The 20,317-nt window shown below is 38.2% G+C and overlaps 1 protein-coding gene across 4 annotated transcripts in view; it reads left to right on the top strand.

Annotated features, from left to right (window-relative positions):
* The window catches only part of LOC124795299, a 143,106-nt gene that overhangs the window by 44,855 nt on the left and 77,934 nt on the right, over nucleotides 1–20,317 (top strand). For all 4 annotated transcript variants that reach the window (XM_047259259.1, XM_047259257.1, XM_047259256.1 and 1 more), the window contains 3 exons: nucleotides 3,972–4,115; nucleotides 12,417–12,632; nucleotides 13,169–13,435. In XM_047259259.1, coding sequence (XP_047115215.1) covers nucleotides 3,984–4,115; nucleotides 12,417–12,632; nucleotides 13,169–13,435 — 615 coding nt within the window. In that variant the 5' untranslated portion in view covers nucleotides 3,972–3,983. The remainder of the gene's footprint in view (nucleotides 1–3,971; nucleotides 4,116–12,416; nucleotides 12,633–13,168; nucleotides 13,436–20,317) is intronic.

Below are 20,317 nucleotides of genomic sequence, written 5' to 3'. Positions count from 1 at the left end.
TAGAAATCTTTCTACTATGTAAACATGTTGTCGGTACTCAGTTTTTTCCTAATGAAGATAAAGCCTCCCCCAACATGATGATCAAATTCACAAGGTAGATCATTCATTGTTACTCCCTGTTGCAACTCAAATGAAATACTGCCAGGTGTAAAATACAATGGAAAGGGGCATCTTCATATATAAGCATCTTCCATCTGCAGGGGAGGGGACAAGAGGGAGCACTTGACCCCCCCCCCCCCCCTCCCCTCGCGTCTGGAATCCAGAGTTCAGAGTTTTTATTGATTATACATACACTTCTAGAAGTGAGTTTTCATAATTCCACTAAATCTCTTGTTTAGCCAATTTTAGCATTACATATCTGACCACAGTGAAGCAATACTATGGCTTCTCAAAACAGACCAACTATTTAATATTAAAAATGGCAGTCATTGCGGGTGGATGGATTTCAACTGGCAGCTTGCAGTACTAATCACCACACCACACCACACTACATGCACTGGATCTCATGACAGTATTGAACGCTTAACCTAGATAATGTTGATGGACATTGTCATGTATGCTTCCAGACTCTCTTGCTCTGATGTTCCTGTTATTTATTGCAGACCATACATTTTCTCGTAATGTTTCACATTACACATTATACCAGAGGCAGTGGAACTCATTGTGGTGTATTGTTCATCAAAAGTGTAGTAAATTGCCTTTGTAGTTGTGAATTAACTAAAGTTTCTCATGACAAGACAGTTTTAGCAAAACGTACAAGAATATTACAGTTGTCAAGTGTGTTTATAGAATTGAATTTAGTACTTGAATATCTTCTGATTTCTTTTTGTTTTTCATAAATTTGATATATTCACTGCTCATTTTTCTTTGCAAGATATGTAGGCTATGGTATCATCCTTTTCAGATACACACATCAAGAAAAGTTTTGCACCATCTGTTATTTCTAAATTCATGGTGTGGCATACATATATATTGATTTTCAGTGTGTCCAGATAACAAAAAAGTGTAACAATAAGGTTGTCTGTTTCTCATAGGCAGTACGTGGTGTAACATCCCCTTGCTCGGATAAAGGCTTGACTCTGTTGTGGCATACCATTGCTGAAATCAATCCACCCTGATCCAAATTGTCTCACTCTTCCATGATGATTCCGCATGAGTCACGCAGACAACATTGTCGTTGTCAACATCCAAAAATAGCGCATTTCAATCAATCCCATGTATGTTTGATTGGGTGTATATCCAGTAACAGGCAGGCCATTCCATTCTGGTGATCCTCACATGCTGAGGAATTTGTTCACAAGAGCAGCATGATGAGCTTGTGAGTTGTCATCCATCAAGATGAATTTGTTACTCAAGTGTTGGCAATACAGTCCCACTATTGGTTGCAGAATCTCATCCCAGTACTGTAGAGCTGTGAGATTGTCCTCAACAATGCAAAAAATTTATGGTGGCCTCACGTAATGCCTACTCAGAACATCAGTGGGACACCACCTTCTCGCACAGTCGTGGAGGCATTCGATATTACCATGTTGTCTGCGATTATTAGGGTATAAACAGACCGAAGTTTCATCTGTAAACAATACCTGATACCAATCCTGGGATGTCCCTTCTGCGTTATTTCTTACCCATCTGCAACTACGTCACAGTGTTGGGATGTACTATGTGGTGTTTGCCATGGTCATTGGGAATGAAGAGTCGCATCGCACCGTGAGCTCTTAACAATTTACTTGATGTCCTTTAGCCTCATTGACTGCTGAATTAAGTCCTAGGGGACTCAGCCATGGTTCCTTTGGCTCAAAAGTTGTAGATATTGATCATACTGTGCCCCTGTCAAACACGAATGAGCTGTGTAGTGTAAGTCCTCAACACTGCCTGCCGATTTGAGCCAGTTCAGTCTCCGTACCACATCCCTCTGGTGCACAAATCTATCAACTGCCCCCATTGGCAAGCCTTCTGCGCATAACACGGTGATGTGGACCTGATCATTGGTCGCAACTGTCTTTCGTAGCATGATGGATGTTCACTCAGCTGTTCCACAGACCTATGTAATTAGTTTCTACTGGAGCTTTATTTTCAACTCAAACACTGCAATCCATTAAAGTGTGGTGTTCTAATTGTAGGGAGCACTCATTATAACTGTGTGTATGTTTATAAACAATGTCAGTGGTGACCTTCTGATCTGTACAGGAGCAGTCATAATAGCAACACACCTGCACGGCATATCATCAGGCTGATACAAAAGTTTTGTTGATGTTAATAGTTTAAAATTGTTATTTATATTCTCAAGCATTTTTATCCTTCATGGTTTCCTTTCATTTCCTCTCTTTTTTTTGTTTTGTAAAAGTGGGGGTATCAAGTGTGTTGTGCAAAGCATTGGGTCACATTGAAATTGGCAGCAACAGCTGCGCAAATGTAGGCTTGTAAGAAAAATAAAATGCCTGTTGTATCAGTTGGATGCCATGGAGGGGTGGGGGGGGGGGGGGGCGCATCTCCTCAGGAGGATCCTTGCGGTGTGTTAACTTAGCACTGCACCATATTTTAAGAGAAAGTAATCTGTATGCTAATGGGGTACAAAAACCATCAAATAACCAAAAATTGAACAACAGTAGTTCTCCAGTTGTTTACAAACTGTTTTGCTGTGTTAACCTTCTTTTCTCCAATCCTAAAGATGATTTATCTTCGTTTGCTGTATTATTCTGTGTTTAGTATTTGGACTCCCTGTGATGAAATGCACATGATGATGCTCTCGTAGAATAAGAAGTCACTAAATCGTATTAAAGGTAACTCTGAAATATTTCTGATTGCTGATGACACTAGCTTCATAGTAAAGGATGTTGTGTGCAACACTGTCCCGGTTTCAGATAGTGCAGTTCATGACCTAAGTTCATGGCTTGTAGAAAATAACCTAACGCTAAATTACAGTAAGACTCAATTTTTACAGTTTCTAATACACAATTCGACAAAACCCGACGTTTCAATTTCACAGAATGGGTATATGATTAGTGAAACTGAACAGTTCAAATTTATAGGTGCTCAGATAGATAGTAAACTGTCATGGGAAGCCCACTTTCAGGATCTTGTTCAAAGACTTAATACTGCCATTTTTACTATTCGAACGATATCTAAAGTGAGTGATTGTTTGATATGGAAATTAGTCTACTTTGCTTATTTTCATTCGCTTATGTCATATGGTATTATGTTTTGGGGTAACTCTTCCCATTCTAAAAGAATATTTTTGGCTCAGAAACGGGTGGTGTGGACAATAAGTGGAGTAATTTCACGAATCTCTTGTTGACCCCTGTTCACAAGTTCGGGTATTTTGACATTGGCCTCTCACTATATATATTCCTGTCATTTCTTGTTAACAATATTAGCTTAGTCCCAAGAATAAGCAGCTTTCACTCAGTTAATACTCAGCAGAAATCAAACCTACATTTGGATTGGACTTGCTTAACTCTTGTGCAGAAAGGTGTGCAGCATAGTGCTGCATCCATTTTCAATAAGCTACCGCTCAAATTCAAAAATGTTAGCAGTAATCCATGCGCTTTCAAATTGAAACTGAAGAGTTTCCTCATGGGACACTCCTATTCTGTTGAGGAATTCCTTGAAAAATTAAGCTGATTCTTATTGTATTGTTGATTGCGTTTAATTAAACTTATGAATTGACTTTTTTAGGGTTCATAAACATTTTATTTTTATCTGTTATTACTTTTGTGTTGTAATTTCATGTACTGACATGTTCCATGACCTTGGAGATTTGCTCCTCAATTTGGTCCTACTGAACCTGATCTATAAATAAATAAAATAAATAAAAAATTGGGCCTAATGTGTTACTTGCTTCTCCAGAAGCCAAATCTTTTTAGAATATGTCTGTATGTTATTATTATTACTATTTATTATTTTGAATAGCCTTCCTAAATTATAAAACTGTGTTCTGAATTTAAAGTCGGGTTTTCTTTTTCTTCTTCTAGTCAGATCGTAAGATGGTTCGCTACGGAGAATATTCACCCCTGAACCCAACTTGCAGAACATCTAGCAAGCTGCTTCTGGGGATTGGGGAGTATGATGAAAGGAAGCGCTTATTAGAAGAAAAAAAGAAGCAGGAACATAAACAGGTTAAAAATTAATATTTTGTAATGGATCTACAAAATGTTTCCTAGTTCAGCACTTCAGTGTTGCATAAGCTGTCATATTTATCATTGAAATGGACCTTTTTATAAAATTACACAGCTGTGTTTACTTCTTTGGTAACATCTGATTTTTATCAATTAAGAGATCCTATTAGTCTATTTTTGGTAACTTTTGTTGCTGCTGGAGTAAGTCATAGGCAAGGTTTTGAAATTCTTCCATTCATTGCCGTGCAGTGCTCGCCATTTGAGCATACTCAGTGTGTTAAAAGTCAAACTGGAATTGATCAAGGAGATTTTTCATGTGTGTTTTAATGATATTTAATCATGTACTACCAAGACCTACAACTTACTAATTGAATATTTATTTACTGTTAAAGTTTTCCAATTTTTTGAAGTGTTAGGTGCAACCATTGCTTAAAGCTTTAATCATGAGACATCTGTTTGTATCCTGCAGCAACAAGTCAGACCTCATGTATAATTTTCAGAATCTGTATGTCACTAAGGAAATTTAAAATCAGAATATGGAATTCATTTTTGTGCATAATTTGCTTCTATTTATGTCTCTCTTGCTGTAAGCCTCAAGCTTCCAACCAATTTGTCAGTGAGCTGTTGTGTACCTATTTCATGACAGTTTCAGTGCTATAGTAAATTTTGATAAGAAATGTTAGAGTTTATCACCTTCATTAAAAAAAAAATAAACAGACTATAGCATCTCATTTCAATTTTCTGTCTATGGTATGTGAAAACATGACAGCTCAGGTAGTGGAATCGATGCGCGAGGCTGTCACATAATTGGGACATGTCGGTAGTGTCACTACCACAGGTATGATTTCCTAAAAATCTACCAACACACAGTGCTAAAACTTGTAAGGAAACTCCTGTGGCTGGGCTAGGTTAAAAACAATAAAATCGTATGTTCCACATAAGACATCTCGCAGTGGGTAAGGATATTAATGGTTACCTGTAGTGTGTTGTTGTGAGCGAGTATGCCGTGGATGGTGTGCTTGTGTGGCCTTGCACTTGCTTACTCAACTGAATAATCAGTGATTGAACACCATTCGTAGTATAAGGAAGAAAACAATTCAAGATGGGGGTAAGGGGGCATTGTCATACTGACTATGCTTACAGCTCTGTAATAGCCAGCCACCAGAATGGTAGTATTGCTAACATGGGTAGCAGTGCTGACAAGAGGTCAGTTCGTTTCTCAGGCAAATCAGTAGAATTTGTGATATATTGAAGGAATTCAAAAATTTTACATTTAAGCAGGATGTCCACTTAGGCTTGTGGAGCCTGTACGTAGATAGAGCTCACAAAGTTTATAAAGAGTATATTGTTAACTGTTCTTTGAAGAAGAATGATTGCTTAGTAGAATCAGTTTATGGGTTCATAAGCATAAAGAGCAGATTGAAAATTGTCATGCATGTAGGAAAATTGGAGTAAGGAGATATGGAGTTACACTGGGGAAACAGTCGTGATAACCAATGTAGTATTGGAGGGCAGCATGGAGGGTAAAAATCGTATAGGGAGACCAAGAGATGAATACACGAAGCAGATTCAGAAGGATGTAGGCCGCAGTAGGTACTGGGAGATGAAGAAGCTTGCACAGGATAGAGTAGCATGGAGAGCTGCATCAAACCAGTCTCAGGACTGAAGACCACAATAACAACAACAACAATATTTATTTATTTGTTTATTTATTTTTTCCCGGCTATGAATTTGATCCATGTTCTGCACTTGGGCACCGCAAATGTGGTGTTGTGCTTCCAGGCCTAATAACATAGCCTGTATGAACTTCTCAAAGATTCAGTTTCCTTCAACAGTCGCCACAATGTAGGTCTTCATACTTTATATTCTTGACCACTTTAGCTTGTAAGGATCTTCTTGGACTTGTGCACAGACCACATTTTAGTTGCACTTTGTCCACAAAATTTTTCAACACTTATTTATTTATTGTGCATGGTCTCCTTCGAAATACTCTCCTTGAAAAATTTATACACTGCTCCCAACACCATTTCCATGTAGGGAAGCAGTCTTGGTATATATCTTGCTGGATCACATGAATTGCCATTCTATATTTTCTATTGTTGCAAAGCTTCATCCTTTCAACAGGGTTTTCAACTGTGGAAATAAAGAGTCCACAGGGAACTGGTCTGTGGAGTGCGGAAGATGAGGCGACACAGTAATTTCATGTTTTGTGCAATAGTTACTCACTGACATGGATGAGTGTGCGGGTGTATTATTGTGATGCAAGAGCCATGAATTCTCACACCACATTTCAGGCTGCTTCCCTCTCACATTTTCTCGCAGGCGCCAACACACATCCCAATGGTACCATCAATTAACAGTTTGCCTCTGTGGTACGAATTCATGATGAACCAATCCTTCAAAGTCAAAGAAATCCAGCAGCATGCATTTGACATTTGACGTGACCTGACGAGCCTGTTTTCCTTTTTGTCTTGGAAAACTTTTCCTGACCCATTGTGAAGATTGAACCTTTGTCTCAATATCATAACCATAGACCCACATCTCATCAGCAGTTATGATTCTCTTAAGGAACATCTCATTCTCATTTTCGCGATCCAAAAGCTCTTCAGAGATTGGGAGGCAGAGATCTTTCCGATCTTGACGTGTGAGCCGTGGGATGAACTTTGGCAGCAACATGATGCATTCAGTATGCCTTTTCAAGATTTTGTGACACAATCCGACTGAATTGTTACATCCTTCAGCAATCTCTCGGACAGTCAGTCTTCAGTTGGCACGCACAGTTTCATCAATGTTCCTGGCATGAGCGTCGTTGGTAGATGTCGAAGGGCATCCTTAAATGAGGATCATCTTTAACTTGGTGTCCAGCCATTTTTAAACTGTATGAACTATTCCTAACACAGAGTATGGCTTAAGCATTCTTCACCGTTGGCGTCCGGCATCATTTGGTGAGTCTCTGTAAAGGCTTTCTTGAATTCCATGCAAAATTTAATGCAGATGTGTTGCTCCTCTAACTCTGTCATATCAAAATTCGCAAACTGTTTAACATAACTCAAGAGAGCACTGAACAATAACTAACAAACACGCAACAATGAAACTTCCAGCAGTTACACATTTAACAAAGATGTGTGCAGGGATGCCAACTGCATTTTGCTCCAACACGCCACTGGTGTACAATTACGAATGTTCCGGAATTTTTTGAATAGACCTCATGTAGAATAGATCATGATTAACATAGGAATTGTGAATAAATTTAAGTGTTCAGAAGGATGAGTTTACATCACACAGCAGTGTGAAGGCTTTCCCTTCACCAGCATGCAAGCCTTCAGCAAACTTGCACTAGATGAGGAGAATGCAGAAGCAGCTTGGCCGGAGGGGGCACAGCAGTAATAACTGCAGGTGAAACAGACAGTTCATTAACCAACTCCTCAGATGAATCTGACCAAGTTTCCAACCATCTGCCTGCACATCACATCGAACAGCATGAACATTATTGGTCAATTGTACTTCTGTAACAGCAGGTGATGCACCTTACACATGCTTATTTGGCAGTCTATTGTACTGCTGCTGTTTGCTTTATTACACCCTTTAATCTGTTGTTTTATTTCTCTGCTTTTTATGATTATTACTGTATTTCTTTTAATTTTAAAATTGCACTGTAGTTTTATAAAGTTTATGAAGTTGTGATTAAGAAGTGTAAGGGATCCTGATAGCCTAAAAATAGCTACTAGTCAGAAAAGGCAACTTATTGTGTGCTCAGTCGAACAGACTTGACAAAGGTTGTGATGGGTGTTGGAGTGACAACTGTTCAAGACTGGAAAAGCATCTTGAAACTTTTTTGTTAATTTTAGACAATGGTGTAGAAACCAGAACAACATTGAAAAAACCCAAACTGGAGCTCTTGGATGACGCCATGAAGGTTTGGTTTTGTCAGTAAAGAAGGAAGGCAACCCCACTTTCAGGCTCTTTCATTAAACAACAAGCTTTTCAAGCTGTTCAGGGAATAGGGTTGTGATATTTCTGAAGCAATGAAAACCTCAACATAGAAGATGGGATTTACACAGATGCGCAAGCTTTGAGAACAACTTCAGAAAACCAGTCTACAAAAATGATGGAAGGTGGTTTGTCGTGACTTAAACAAAGAGCAAGAACTTACAGAAACTAATGAGTCAGACACTGTATAATCAGTCACTGATTTGCAAACTCATCAGATTTACAAGTATATCTAACCTGCTGATGTAGAGTGACAGCTAGCAGAAGTTGAAGTTGCTGCTGTTGCTGTTGCTGTTGCAAATCAAGAACTTGGAAGATGATCATGTCATCGATCTTGTCTTCTAACAATATAGTGTTGAGCAAGAGGAGTCAGATGATGAATAAAAGGAAGAAGATGAAAATATCAGCCCCTCTTCAGCAAAGAATGTGTTATGGCCAAGGAAGTGGCATGATGCAGCCACAAAGTAAAGAGGTTTAAGAAATTGAAACAAAAATAAATGTTACACATTTCAAGTCAATTTTCAATGCTAAAATTTTCTGGGTTCTTTCATGTTTATTAGAGCTATAACGTTTTTATTTAATTTTGATTTATTACATAGATTTGTACTCTGTAAATGACTTGTTTCATTCTGCCCTGATTAACTGACCTTTTTAGTGTTCCAACCAAGCCCTGGTCCCGAATGTGACTGTTAAATGAGGTTCCACTGTATGTGGATGGCTTTTTCATTAACAGTAAGTTTGAAAAACAGGTTGTATATGATCCGGGACAACCGGGAGACCCGGGAAAAACCTGGGAATTTTTTCATCCAGGAGAAAACTCGGAAAAACTCGAGGAATTTTTGTGTTTAGTTTTCAGTTAAGTTTTTGTGATTTTAATTGGTAAGAAATAATACTTTAACAAAGCGTATTACTGTATCCCGCTACCTCATAATAATACTGCAGCAATAAAACATGAACGAAAGAAAGAACGAAAATAAAAACTTAAGTTGCAAAGGAAATGCGCCATATACAACAACAAAACACAGTGCTCATACAAGTATCTGCCAACAGCAAAACGTGTCAACTGCTTTAGGAGGAGTATGCAGTGCTTTGTTACAACAAATTGCCTCCAATGAGTGTGACGTCACAACTGTTTACTTTAGATTAGTTTGAGCAGTTGCGAGCGGACTCATACACATGCGCAGTAGTCGCGCATGTGTAGTACCTTGTCCCGCTTCTGGCTACAAAAGTGTGGCAGGAAGTAGCATGATGCTACCAGAAAAAATATTACTGGCGCATGCAACCTGCCAGATTCACTGGGGTCACACTGGGGTATCTGCCCCAGGTGCCAATTTCAGTCGAGCATTAATCCCCCTGCAGAATAATGAAGTTATTTTTGTCAGTTTGCTAAAGTTATTTGGCTTTGAGTAATCTTTCCTGCTGAAGCAGTCAATTTATTGGAAATGAAGTGTTTACTTCCACACTATTGGCTAGTTTCAACTGTTTACTGAATTTCAAAAGAGCAGGTTTTCATCTACTAGCACATACGGCATTATGCCATTATAAAGAATCAAAAATGAGGTGACACAGTACCGGTACTCCAAGAACATTTATATCTGAATCTGGATGTATGAAATGTACACTTTAAGCTGAATTATGCCTTTTAGTATGGTTCACGAAATTCCGATGCTCTTGGAGTATCCTCTGATGTCTTGTTTCTTTTATGACATAACGTAAGATCTTATATGTTTTACATGTACGAACATACGGGCTTCCTGCATCATCGTAGCTGCACAAGCATGGTGATGCCTGTTATCTGGTGCTCTTTGGCAACTGCTGAAAGGAACCTCTTCCTAACAGGTCGCGGGAAAATATTACGAACGGTTGTTTGAAAAGCGTTACTTTCAAAGTAAATTTCCTTTTACGTACGATGAACTATGTGCGAAAATGTATGATAAATTTCTTAAATCCCAGAGCGTTTACCTCTCATTTAAAAATCAACTCTTTGAGGACGACTATTTAGGGAAAATTTCAAGCCCAGAAGATCAGACATTTATGTCATTATTAAAAACTTTACTGGCACATTCGTGTGATTTTATATTTTATCTTAAAGTGTAACACATGCAAAAAAAAAACCTATTATATGTGAAACCTTAGCTTCTCTTGCAGCTTATTAATCTTAGAGACCAATATTACCTATTTCTACTGGCTGACTACATCACACGTCTTCACGTCTTATGCTCTGTATATCTGCTGTCATTGGCTAGCGAGATCACATGACATGAGCCATGACTGGCTCACAAAACTGCATCGCAATCTTGATTTCAATGCTTCGAAAAGTAACATACGGTGATTGGTGGAATTCAAATTTATACCTTTAATATGAAAATATGCAGCCTACCTGTTGCTGCACATCAGAGATCTTCCTTTTTTAAAAAAAAAAATATATTTTTTTCTTGGCCGCGTATACACGCTGAAAAACTTTACAGTGTAAAATATTATTTATAACTGAAGTAAAATTATTGTGCAGTGATTAAAACTGAAGAAAAGCTTCATTTTAATAGTTAATGTTATTTGTGGAATGTATTATCAAGTGTGTTCATTATTCAGATTTCAAGTGTCAAAAGTCATAAGAGCAGGCTTGAAAAGTGATTTGAAGAAAGACAACTGAAAATTGTGAGCATACGTGGGACAGTATGTAAAGTAATAAGTTGGTGCCAACAGAATTTTGATAATTTTCTACTGCTGGTTTAAAGTCATTTGTAGTGTAACGTTGTCTTCGGGATTGCATAGTAACAAAGATTAGAAAGGAAAATTGTTATAAAATTGGGAAAAGCCATAGATTTTTAACAGAAATTAGTAATAAATATTTCAACATCTGTATCACTGAGTGTTCTGTTCAAAGTGAAATGCAAATTGGCACAAAAACGACATGCTGATAGAGAAAACACAGCCCATAGAGAACAAAATTGTGAATAATGGTTCCCTGCTGTCCCTTCACAGGACAGGACGCGATGGGATTGTATATGAAAATACAGTGATAGCGAGGCTGGAAGCCAGGTCCATGTTAAGTTGTAAAAAATTCTGGAATTCTTGAAAGATGATGGCATCAAATTCACGTAGTCATAACTACATTTCAGTTTAATAGTAGTACCATGACTACTTTCACGATCGTCCCATCCCCCCACTCCAGTTGACTGTTTCATGGCCCTATCACTGGTGATCCTCATACCATGGACCAGTCTCTTACCTAGATTCCATTGAGCTTGCCACTGGTGGGATTGGCTTTTTCAAACTAAATGTATGGTGATGTAGGTTAAGATCCCAGGTATCACATCCTGTGGCCATTCATCCTGGGGTGGGGCCTTGTTTGCGAATAATTGATGAAAAAAAAAATTCAATTCATTGGATAGGGTAAGGGTTTTACACACAGAGGCTTGGGTTTGAATCTTGTCAAGTGTATTAAATTTTCTATTTTTAAATCTTTATCGAAATGACTTTGATCATTATTTTTATTCAATTAATTGGTTTAAATGTATTTTTTTTTTATTTCTGTTCATTTGTCACATAATTTAATCACCATATGAACTTTTTTGTGTTTCATTTTTTCTTCATTTAATTCTTTTTCCACTCACAATTTTTGTGAATGTGAATTTAGTTAAATTTATGTATTATAATATTCAATTATTTGAAAATTTCAATCCATCAGTTAAAAAGAAGAGACGAAATAATCTATATATATTGAATGTGTAATGGTGTGAAAAAGTATTTTTCACATTGAGATGTTCCTGTTTTTTGCTTAGTAATTGTCAAACAAACATTTGAAAGATAGTCTAAATTCCTATTGCACTATGAACAAAATAACACAGATGAAGATTTAAACGATAAGTAAAACAAAACCCAAGCAAAATAAGGAGTAGATGTAATGATTGCAATAACATGGATGAAAAAATAGGATGTTAAAAGAAATTAAATTGAAATTAATGCATAAAATTAATTAAAACGAGCAAAGATTTCAAGTGAAAGATGAATGATAGGAAGAGGAATGAGAGCAAATGAAGAGGTTGATTGTATGATTAAAATGACATGGCAAAAGAATGGAGATGAAAATTCCATTTAAATCAATTAATTGAATAAAAATGATTAGTCATTTCAATAAAGATTTAAAAATGTACCCACACAAAATTTTTGTCCACTAGCATCACTCAAGTAAGTCTACTGCATATATTAATGTGTACAGAGTGGTGCACAGTAACAGTTAAAATTTTGAATCCTTTGCAGAGCTGTTTGACTGAGTTTTTCTCGTCTTTTACTAATTTTTTGTTTCTTTAGGTCCGCCCAGCTAGAAAAGAATGCTCCCAACCATCCAGTATGCAAAATTATATTGCGCCTGCAGCCCCAAAATTCTCTTCCTCTGTTGCTGATAAATCTGTCCAAGTTGAATGTGATGCTGCCAATGATCAGAATAAACTTCGTCGTACATATGTTGATCAGTGTGTACAGGTGACTGAACCACCAGCAGTGGATATTCGTGACGATCTATTGAAGGTAAAATGTAGTTCAAAGGAATATGAATGTACAAGAATTATTTCTAATATTGTTTTGATTTTAAGTAACAGACCACTGAATAAAAATAGTAGAGTACAACATGACATTCTTTGTAACAGAAGCTAGCTCTAGTGCTCTCTCTCTCTCTCTCTCTCTCTCTCTCTCTCTCTCTCTCTCTCTCCATGTTGTATGATAGCATAGGTCAGATTTATATAACTGCATGTAAAACGTTGCTACACTAGTTTTTATTTGGGCACAATCTTATACACTAAAGCTTTATAAATTATAAATATCATGATGGTACCCTGTAAAAATTACCATTGGTTTTTCATTTGTTAAAGGATTTATTGGTAGTAGAAGTACCTACTAAATTTTAGTTTTCTATTTTGCAGATATTAAATATAATCAGAGAATTGTGTTGAAACATGCAATTACACAGTATTCATAAATTACTTATTGTGCTTGTCTAGCATTAGCATTTGTATCAGTGTAATTTCTGCTTTATCATATATGATTACAATATGCCAAAATTCTAGGATGACTATGGAATTCCATACAAAAGCAATCAAAAAAGAAAATATATCAGTGGACTTCACGATTTAGAAGTTGCTGCAGGTGAAAATCTGAGCCTCAATATTGAAGACAGTACTGTAAAGAATTCCATTGATTTTAGTATGCTGAGCCCTAGAGATAGGAGACTGATGGAATTTTGTGGCAGTGGCAGTTATAACCCAAGCTTTTATGAGAAGTGGAAATCTCCTACAAGAACTGTTGCTGAAAAGGATGCTGGTTTAGCTGCAGAGGTAAAAAATTGAGTTGTAATTAAGCAATAGAATTACTGTCAAACCTGTTTAAAATGCAGTGTGCACTGGGGGAAAAAAACTTTGATATAAATGTCAGAAATGTCAAGAACACCAGTAGCTGTAATTTCATCTCGAATTTATTGTCAGACGATTTCAGTGTTACAGTACTTCATCATCAGGCTCTGTGTACCAGATAACATATGTATGTCATATATGAAAATAACTGGACTTAGCACCAGCTCTTGTGTGACAGCATTTGCACATGACAACACCTCAGACACAACTTCAGTTGTGTTTGAGATGATGTGTGCAAATTCCTTTTGAGCAAGAACTGTTGAGAAGGGTGATTATTTTCACATACAACATGCATATGGTTGTCATCGAGGAAAGTCAGCCGTTATATGGTATAGAGGGCCTGACGATGGCATATTGTAATGCTGAAACTGGTAGCTAATAAACTGGAGATAAAATTGCAGCTGATGGAGCTTTTGACATTTTATCATACATATCAGCTGTGTTTCTACCATTCACTAAAGCATGAATGGGTGCACCTAAGTTTGATATCAATGTCTGAGCAAGTCATAAGATGTTAAATTGAACAAAATTTACCAAGTAAGTGAAGGCAAAAAGTGCAAAGTTGTGGAGATATGGCCACAAAGCAGCAGCAACTCAGTAACAAAAGTGCCCAAGTATGTAAATTTATCATAACATCTGTTATGCTAGAGAGCACAGGAACTGGTTGAGTTGCTTCAGATTACTTAAGCAGAACAGTTACAGCTAGACAATGTTCACATTCATATGCTAGACTGGTTAACTTAGAAGAGGTCTTATCACTCTTAGCTTTGCAGCACATATCTTGATAGTTAAATAGCCATGCTAAGAACAATATTTTAGTAACATTTAGCAACTCAGATTCCCTGCCCAGCCTGAGCATCAGTATGGAACAGTTTCAGTAAATAATGCAACCCCACACTTGTCTGGTGGTGCTCCTTGAAGTCTTCAATAGGCACCATTGATAATAGGACTGTTGACTTCCCCTGTGTTCACATTTTTTTATTTGGATTGCATCCTGGGCTCCTTGCACTTGTTTACAATGATTATCACTATGCACTTGCTTCTGGCTAACTGCTTACTTTGTGAATTCTGCTGTCATCGATCACAGAATCCGCATTTTTGTTCCACTGGTCTCTGTGTCACCACCAGTGCAGGTGATTGTAAACTTAGTTCTCCTACACTGAGTAGAATATCAAAGGGGCAACAAGGACTTTCTCCTTTCTCATAGAGCAGCTATTCACGTGGATTCTGAGTTTCCACAATTGTGGCAGCAATAAGTGAAGCATCAGCAAGAGAAGTTGTGGGAATTTCAATAGCAATAGCAGGAATTACAACTGTTGCAAAACCAACAACTGTCTGCAGCTGCAGCATCAACTCCTTTCTCTCAACCATCTGCTTGCTTCAACAGGCAAGTGAGAGTTGGGAGGTCTATTTACATTGTTTTGTTGTTGACTAGGCAAGTCAAATAACTGACACCGAATGTCAGAGTGCACACCTATTGTCTTCTAGTAATAAATTGTACAATGTGGTGGAAAATCTACACTCACTCTTGAACCCTAGCAGTTTGAGGTTTTCAGATGTTTGTGGTTTAATGACTGACTGTTAAGTCACCAAATTCCATAATTGCAGTTAGACTCAAATTTAATCAGTGTATTAAACAGTGTAAGCAAATGTCGGATTGCCGTTAGGCTTAACACACAAATGTGATTTTTCTTGTAAACAGTGTGGCTCTTAGTATGCAAAATTGTTAATCCATGATGTTATAGGTATGTATAGCTCTTGATAATGAAGTTCGTGTGAAGGCTTTAAGGTCATCTGTTCCAACCATGAGCAATGTGCTAAAAATTGCTGAAGCTCAAAAGAAGCTCATCAGCACAAGCTATGTTCCACAATACTTCTGGTATCAGCATGTTCTTCAATCAACAAATGACAACCAGTCAATGTTGTCATCTGATTTACCGAGCACAGTCACCTGGTAGACTGGAAAGGCAGGACTCATAATGGTCAGTCCCCCTATTGTTGGTAGAAGCACACAGGTAAAAGCATTATGTTTGCCATGTCTTCAGCATCTGTATGACCCACTAAAATGGGTCAAACAAACCTGTGAATGTTGATGCTGCCCTTCTCTGTATATGTTCAATATCCCCTGTTAGTTTTATTTGGTACTGGCCCCACACACTTGAACAGTATTCTAGATGAGCACATGAGTGATATATAAGCAGTATCCTTTATATACTGATTGTATTTTCCAAGTTCTCTACCAATAAACCGAAATCTACCATCTGTATTACCCACGACTGAGTATATGTGATTATTCCATTTCATATCCCTACAACGTGTTACACGCAGGCATTTGTAAGAGTTGGCCAATTCCAGCTGTATTTCACTGATATTATAGTCATAGTGTGAAGTGCACTGTTTTACATTTCTGAATATTTAAAATAAGTTGCCAATGTTTGCACCACTTTGAAGTCTTATCAAGTGCTGACTGAATATTTATGCAGCTTCTTTCAGGCAGTAATTCACTGTAAATAACTGCATTGTGTGCTAAAAACCTGAGGTTACTATGTATATTGTCTGTGATTTCATTAATATACAATATGAACAACAAGGGTCCAAACATACTTCCCTGGTGAATACCTGAAGTGAACAACGGTTCTCCATCCAAAATAGCATACTACTTCTTCCTTGCCCAAAAAATCCTCGATCCAGTCACAAATTTCCCCTAATAACTCATATGAGTGTACTTTCGACAGTAAGCTTAGATGTGGTGTTGAGTCAAACTCTTGTCGGAAATTGAGGAATATTGCTTCTACCTGACTGCCTTGATCCATGGCTTTCAGTGTGCCATATAAGAAAGGTGCGAGTTGAGTTGCACATGATCGATGCTTTCAAAACTCATGTTTGTTGGCATGAAGGAGTTTATTCTGTTTGAGATACCTCTTTTACTTGAGCTTGGGATATATTCTAAGATTCTGTGACAAATAAATGTTAAGGAATTGCAAGATAGTTTTGTGGATCTCGTCTACTACCATTCTTGTTAACGAGTATGACATATGTGTTTTTCCAAGTACTGAACATGTTTTTTTCATTTGAGATATCTACAGCAGCTTATAGTTAAGAGGGGCTAACTCAGCTGCAGATTCAGTACAGAATCTGATAGTGTTTCCATTGGGTCCAGGAGCTTTGTTCAATTTCAACTGTTTGTCAACATCACTGCACTAACAATTATTTCACTTATCTTTTGAGTGGTATGAGGATTAAATTGAGGCAATTCTCCTCATTTTTCCTTTTAAACGAACATTTGAAAACAGAGTTAAGCATTTCAACTTTTGCTTTGCTAACCTCTATTTCAATTCCTGTCTCATTCGCGAGTTAGTGAACACTAACTTTGGTGCCTTTATGTATGACCAGAATTTCTTTAGATTTTGTGAAAGATCATTTTACAATATTCTGCTACTGTGACCTTCACCCCCTATCACATTGCATTGATGAGGATGTGGGAAATGTCTCCAACACGATCACCCTCACTGCTGCAACTGCCCTTTTCTACAGGACCCTTCCATTGCTGGTTGGTGCTATGGGGGACCAAAGATACTGCAACAGCTATTTGGGATCTTAAAAGAGGCATCTCAAGTGACATCTTCTTCACTGAACACACTCCTCAGTTTTAAGTGGTTTCACACTGTGGCTTACTGTCCAATTAAACACAGTAAGAAGGAATACTGGGAGTGCTACTTATCCTCCTTGAGAATATATTCCTCTTCATTGCAGATGTTGGCCAAGTTCTGTAGTCCAAAGATCAATAATTCTGGTTCTTTTCTTTCATGGTGATATTTTTTTTACTGACACATTGGCTCTTTGTGAACTGCTTTGTGACTGTGTCAGCATCCTGTTCTCACACAGCTACCTTTCAGTTTCGTAAACGACACGTTGAAGACATTTCCGTATCCCTAACCTCCTTCCCTAAGCTTACTGACACATAATGAACCTTTCATGGACTGGGCCTTCTACAGGCTCTATAACCTTGCCACGTGATACAGTCCCAGCCCCTGTCCCTGGCCCCTGTCCCTGATTCAGTTCATAATCAGGTGATCCAACATGTAAATGTTCCTCAAGGAGTCAAGTCTCCTCAGAGTTTTCATCTGTATTTGACTAGGTGTTTTCCCTTTGCAATGACGAGCCAGTATTGTCCCATTCCTTAAACCGGGCAAAAATCCAACATCCATCTACAGCTGCTGACCAGTTAGCTTGACTAAAGTGGTCTGCAAATTTCTTGAAGGGATAGTAGTCCAGAAAATGTCCTTGGTTCTAGAATTCTGCAACCTTTTGTCCCTCTACCAGTGTGGTTTCTGGGAGGGACAGCCCTCCACTAATCATCTGGTTGGGTTGTAAACAGCTGTCTGAAAGACTTTTTCTTAATGCCAGCACCTAATTGCAGTCTTTTTTGACCTGTGTAAGGGCTAAGACACCACTTGGCATCATCACATTTTACTTGCCATCCATAATTGGGGCTTCTGAGGCTCCATAATGATTTTTATTTCCAGTTTTTATCCTACCAGTTGTTTTGGTTACAGTTGATACATCATTTAAAACCCCGCTTGTGCAAGAGAACAGCATCCCTAATGGCTCCGTGCCGAGTCTTACCATATTCACAAGAGTATTAAGACGACCCAGATTATAAGGCGATCCCACCCCCCCTTTTTTTTCTTCAGTAGTCTTCTTGGGCGTGTTTTGGCAAACCAAAATTAAAATTTGTTTTATTGACATAAAGAATCTGTCTAAAAAATTAATGTTCCATTTATTCCAAATTTGTGCTATTTATTGATTGTTGACATTTTGATAATACAAGGAGAAATAAAATAAATGAAAAGAAATTGTTTAAATTAGTTTTTTGGGGCTGTGTGTGTGTGTGTGTGGGGGGGGGGGGGGGGAGGGGGGGGGGTGTTCACTTACTAACAGTGTTGTCTGTGGTACCACTATTTTTAATCACCGCCATCATAATTGCATAGCTGTGAAGTTTGTATCTTCATGGCCACAAATATTTGGCTGTTTCTTCTGAATGTGTGTGCGTGAGTGGGTGCAAGTGTGGGTGTGCGTGTGCGTGCACGCGCAGTTGTCAACAAACCCCTTTTGTTCTTGTCATACCTCATGGTGAGTGTCGATAGTATTGCAGCACAAAACCCCATGTCTAGACTTTTATTTTCCTGCAGAAGTCAATACTGTTGTTGAGTATCTGTCCAATTTCAAGGTGGCGAATGTTTGTAAAGCCAAAGTGCGCATTATAGATTCATATTGTTGGCAACATGTTGTAATTTGTTGTCCACTTACTTCTCCCCTCCCTACACTGTTCTAGTTCTCAGCTAAGCTATCATTACTGTTCTGTGTCCCAACCTGTCCATAGTGCTGTGCTTCAGCAACTGTAAAACATGAACTGCAGTACCTTCCGGGGTGCAAGTCGTACTTAACAACAGTAACTAATAAACAAATCACAGTCACAATTTAGTCCAGTTCTCCAACTTTTGATCATCCCATGATCTGCTGACTTCTGCAGGTACTATTGCCATGACAGGTCTTGCCACTGTTATTCATCTTGCGACAACATTTATAGTCAGTTTAATATGATTTATTTCCTTTGTTAGAATTTCATTCTAGATTAATTTTGCTTCTTGTTTCATTTGAATGTCACCCTCATGTTCTAAAGCAGGTGACATTTTTACTTGGTTTTCTAATACTTGAACAGTGACTGAATTTCTCATTTGCAACCCACTTCATCAATCATTACAGTCTCTCATAAACAAATCAAATATTGATCAGGGTTCAGAATCAAGTTTTCACCCCCCCCCCCCCCCCCCTCCCGACATTTCCGCTTTTGAATGTTTTCACTTAAGGAGCAACATTTATGTTTGTACACAGTATTCATATATGTATGAGAATTTTTGTTGCAAACCTCAGAGGTTGGCACAAACACACAGAAGCTAAAAGCTGTTGAGAAACCAAATGCATGTCGTCTGCTGCGCCGACCGACCAAACAATCGACCAACGGTTGTCGGTTGTCCCCACTCAAGTCAGGCACGGAAAAGATCCCAGTATAAATCGTCGACTGACAACTTATTGCCATGAGGGCACTTCAGCGGGCGCACACACACACACACACACACACACACACACACACACACACACACACACACAGGTAAAAGCTACACTACTCTAATATCATGGTCCATTCAACTAAAACATGCTGAATCCTGTCCTTGATGTGGTTGTGCACTCTAGCGACCACATCCTTCCGTCGGAAAGTGCATGTGTGTCGCCAGCGGTCGGGCGAGTACTGGCTGTCCGGCCCTCACTGCTGCCCCGTTCCAACTCCACTCCCTGGACACGCGATAACGCGGAAATACTAGAGGCCGCTCCAAAGATGGTACCACAGTACGCACTATCGATAAGCGCTGCTGCTGCCACTCATGGACAGACAAGACGAGCAAACGTAGTGGCATCAGTGAACACACTAAGAAAAAGAGATGACACTATCGCTATTACAAGATGCCAAACTATGAACGGCATCAACGCAAGTCGCACAAGGCTCAGGTAGCTTTGTGAGATAAAATAGTGAAGGCAACAATGATCTAATAGGTAAAAAGATAAGACCTAGTAAAATCTTGGGATGACACAACAGGTACTGAATTTAATTTTTGAAAGGAGAAAATGTAAAAATGAAGCAAGTCACAGGGAATATATATTTCGAAAAGATAAGATTGGCAGAAAGTGCAAAATGACTAAGCAGGAATAGCTAGAGTACAAATGCAAGGCTATAAAAGCATGTTTATC

The sequence above is a fragment of the Schistocerca piceifrons genome, chromosome 4 (assembly GCF_021461385.2).
Source record: "Schistocerca piceifrons isolate TAMUIC-IGC-003096 chromosome 4, iqSchPice1.1, whole genome shotgun sequence".
In the NCBI taxonomy this organism is placed as follows: domain Eukaryota; kingdom Metazoa; phylum Arthropoda; class Insecta; order Orthoptera; family Acrididae; genus Schistocerca; species Schistocerca piceifrons.
Note: the sequence above shows the minus strand (reverse complement) of the source record. Positions and strands in the feature narration are given on the sequence as shown.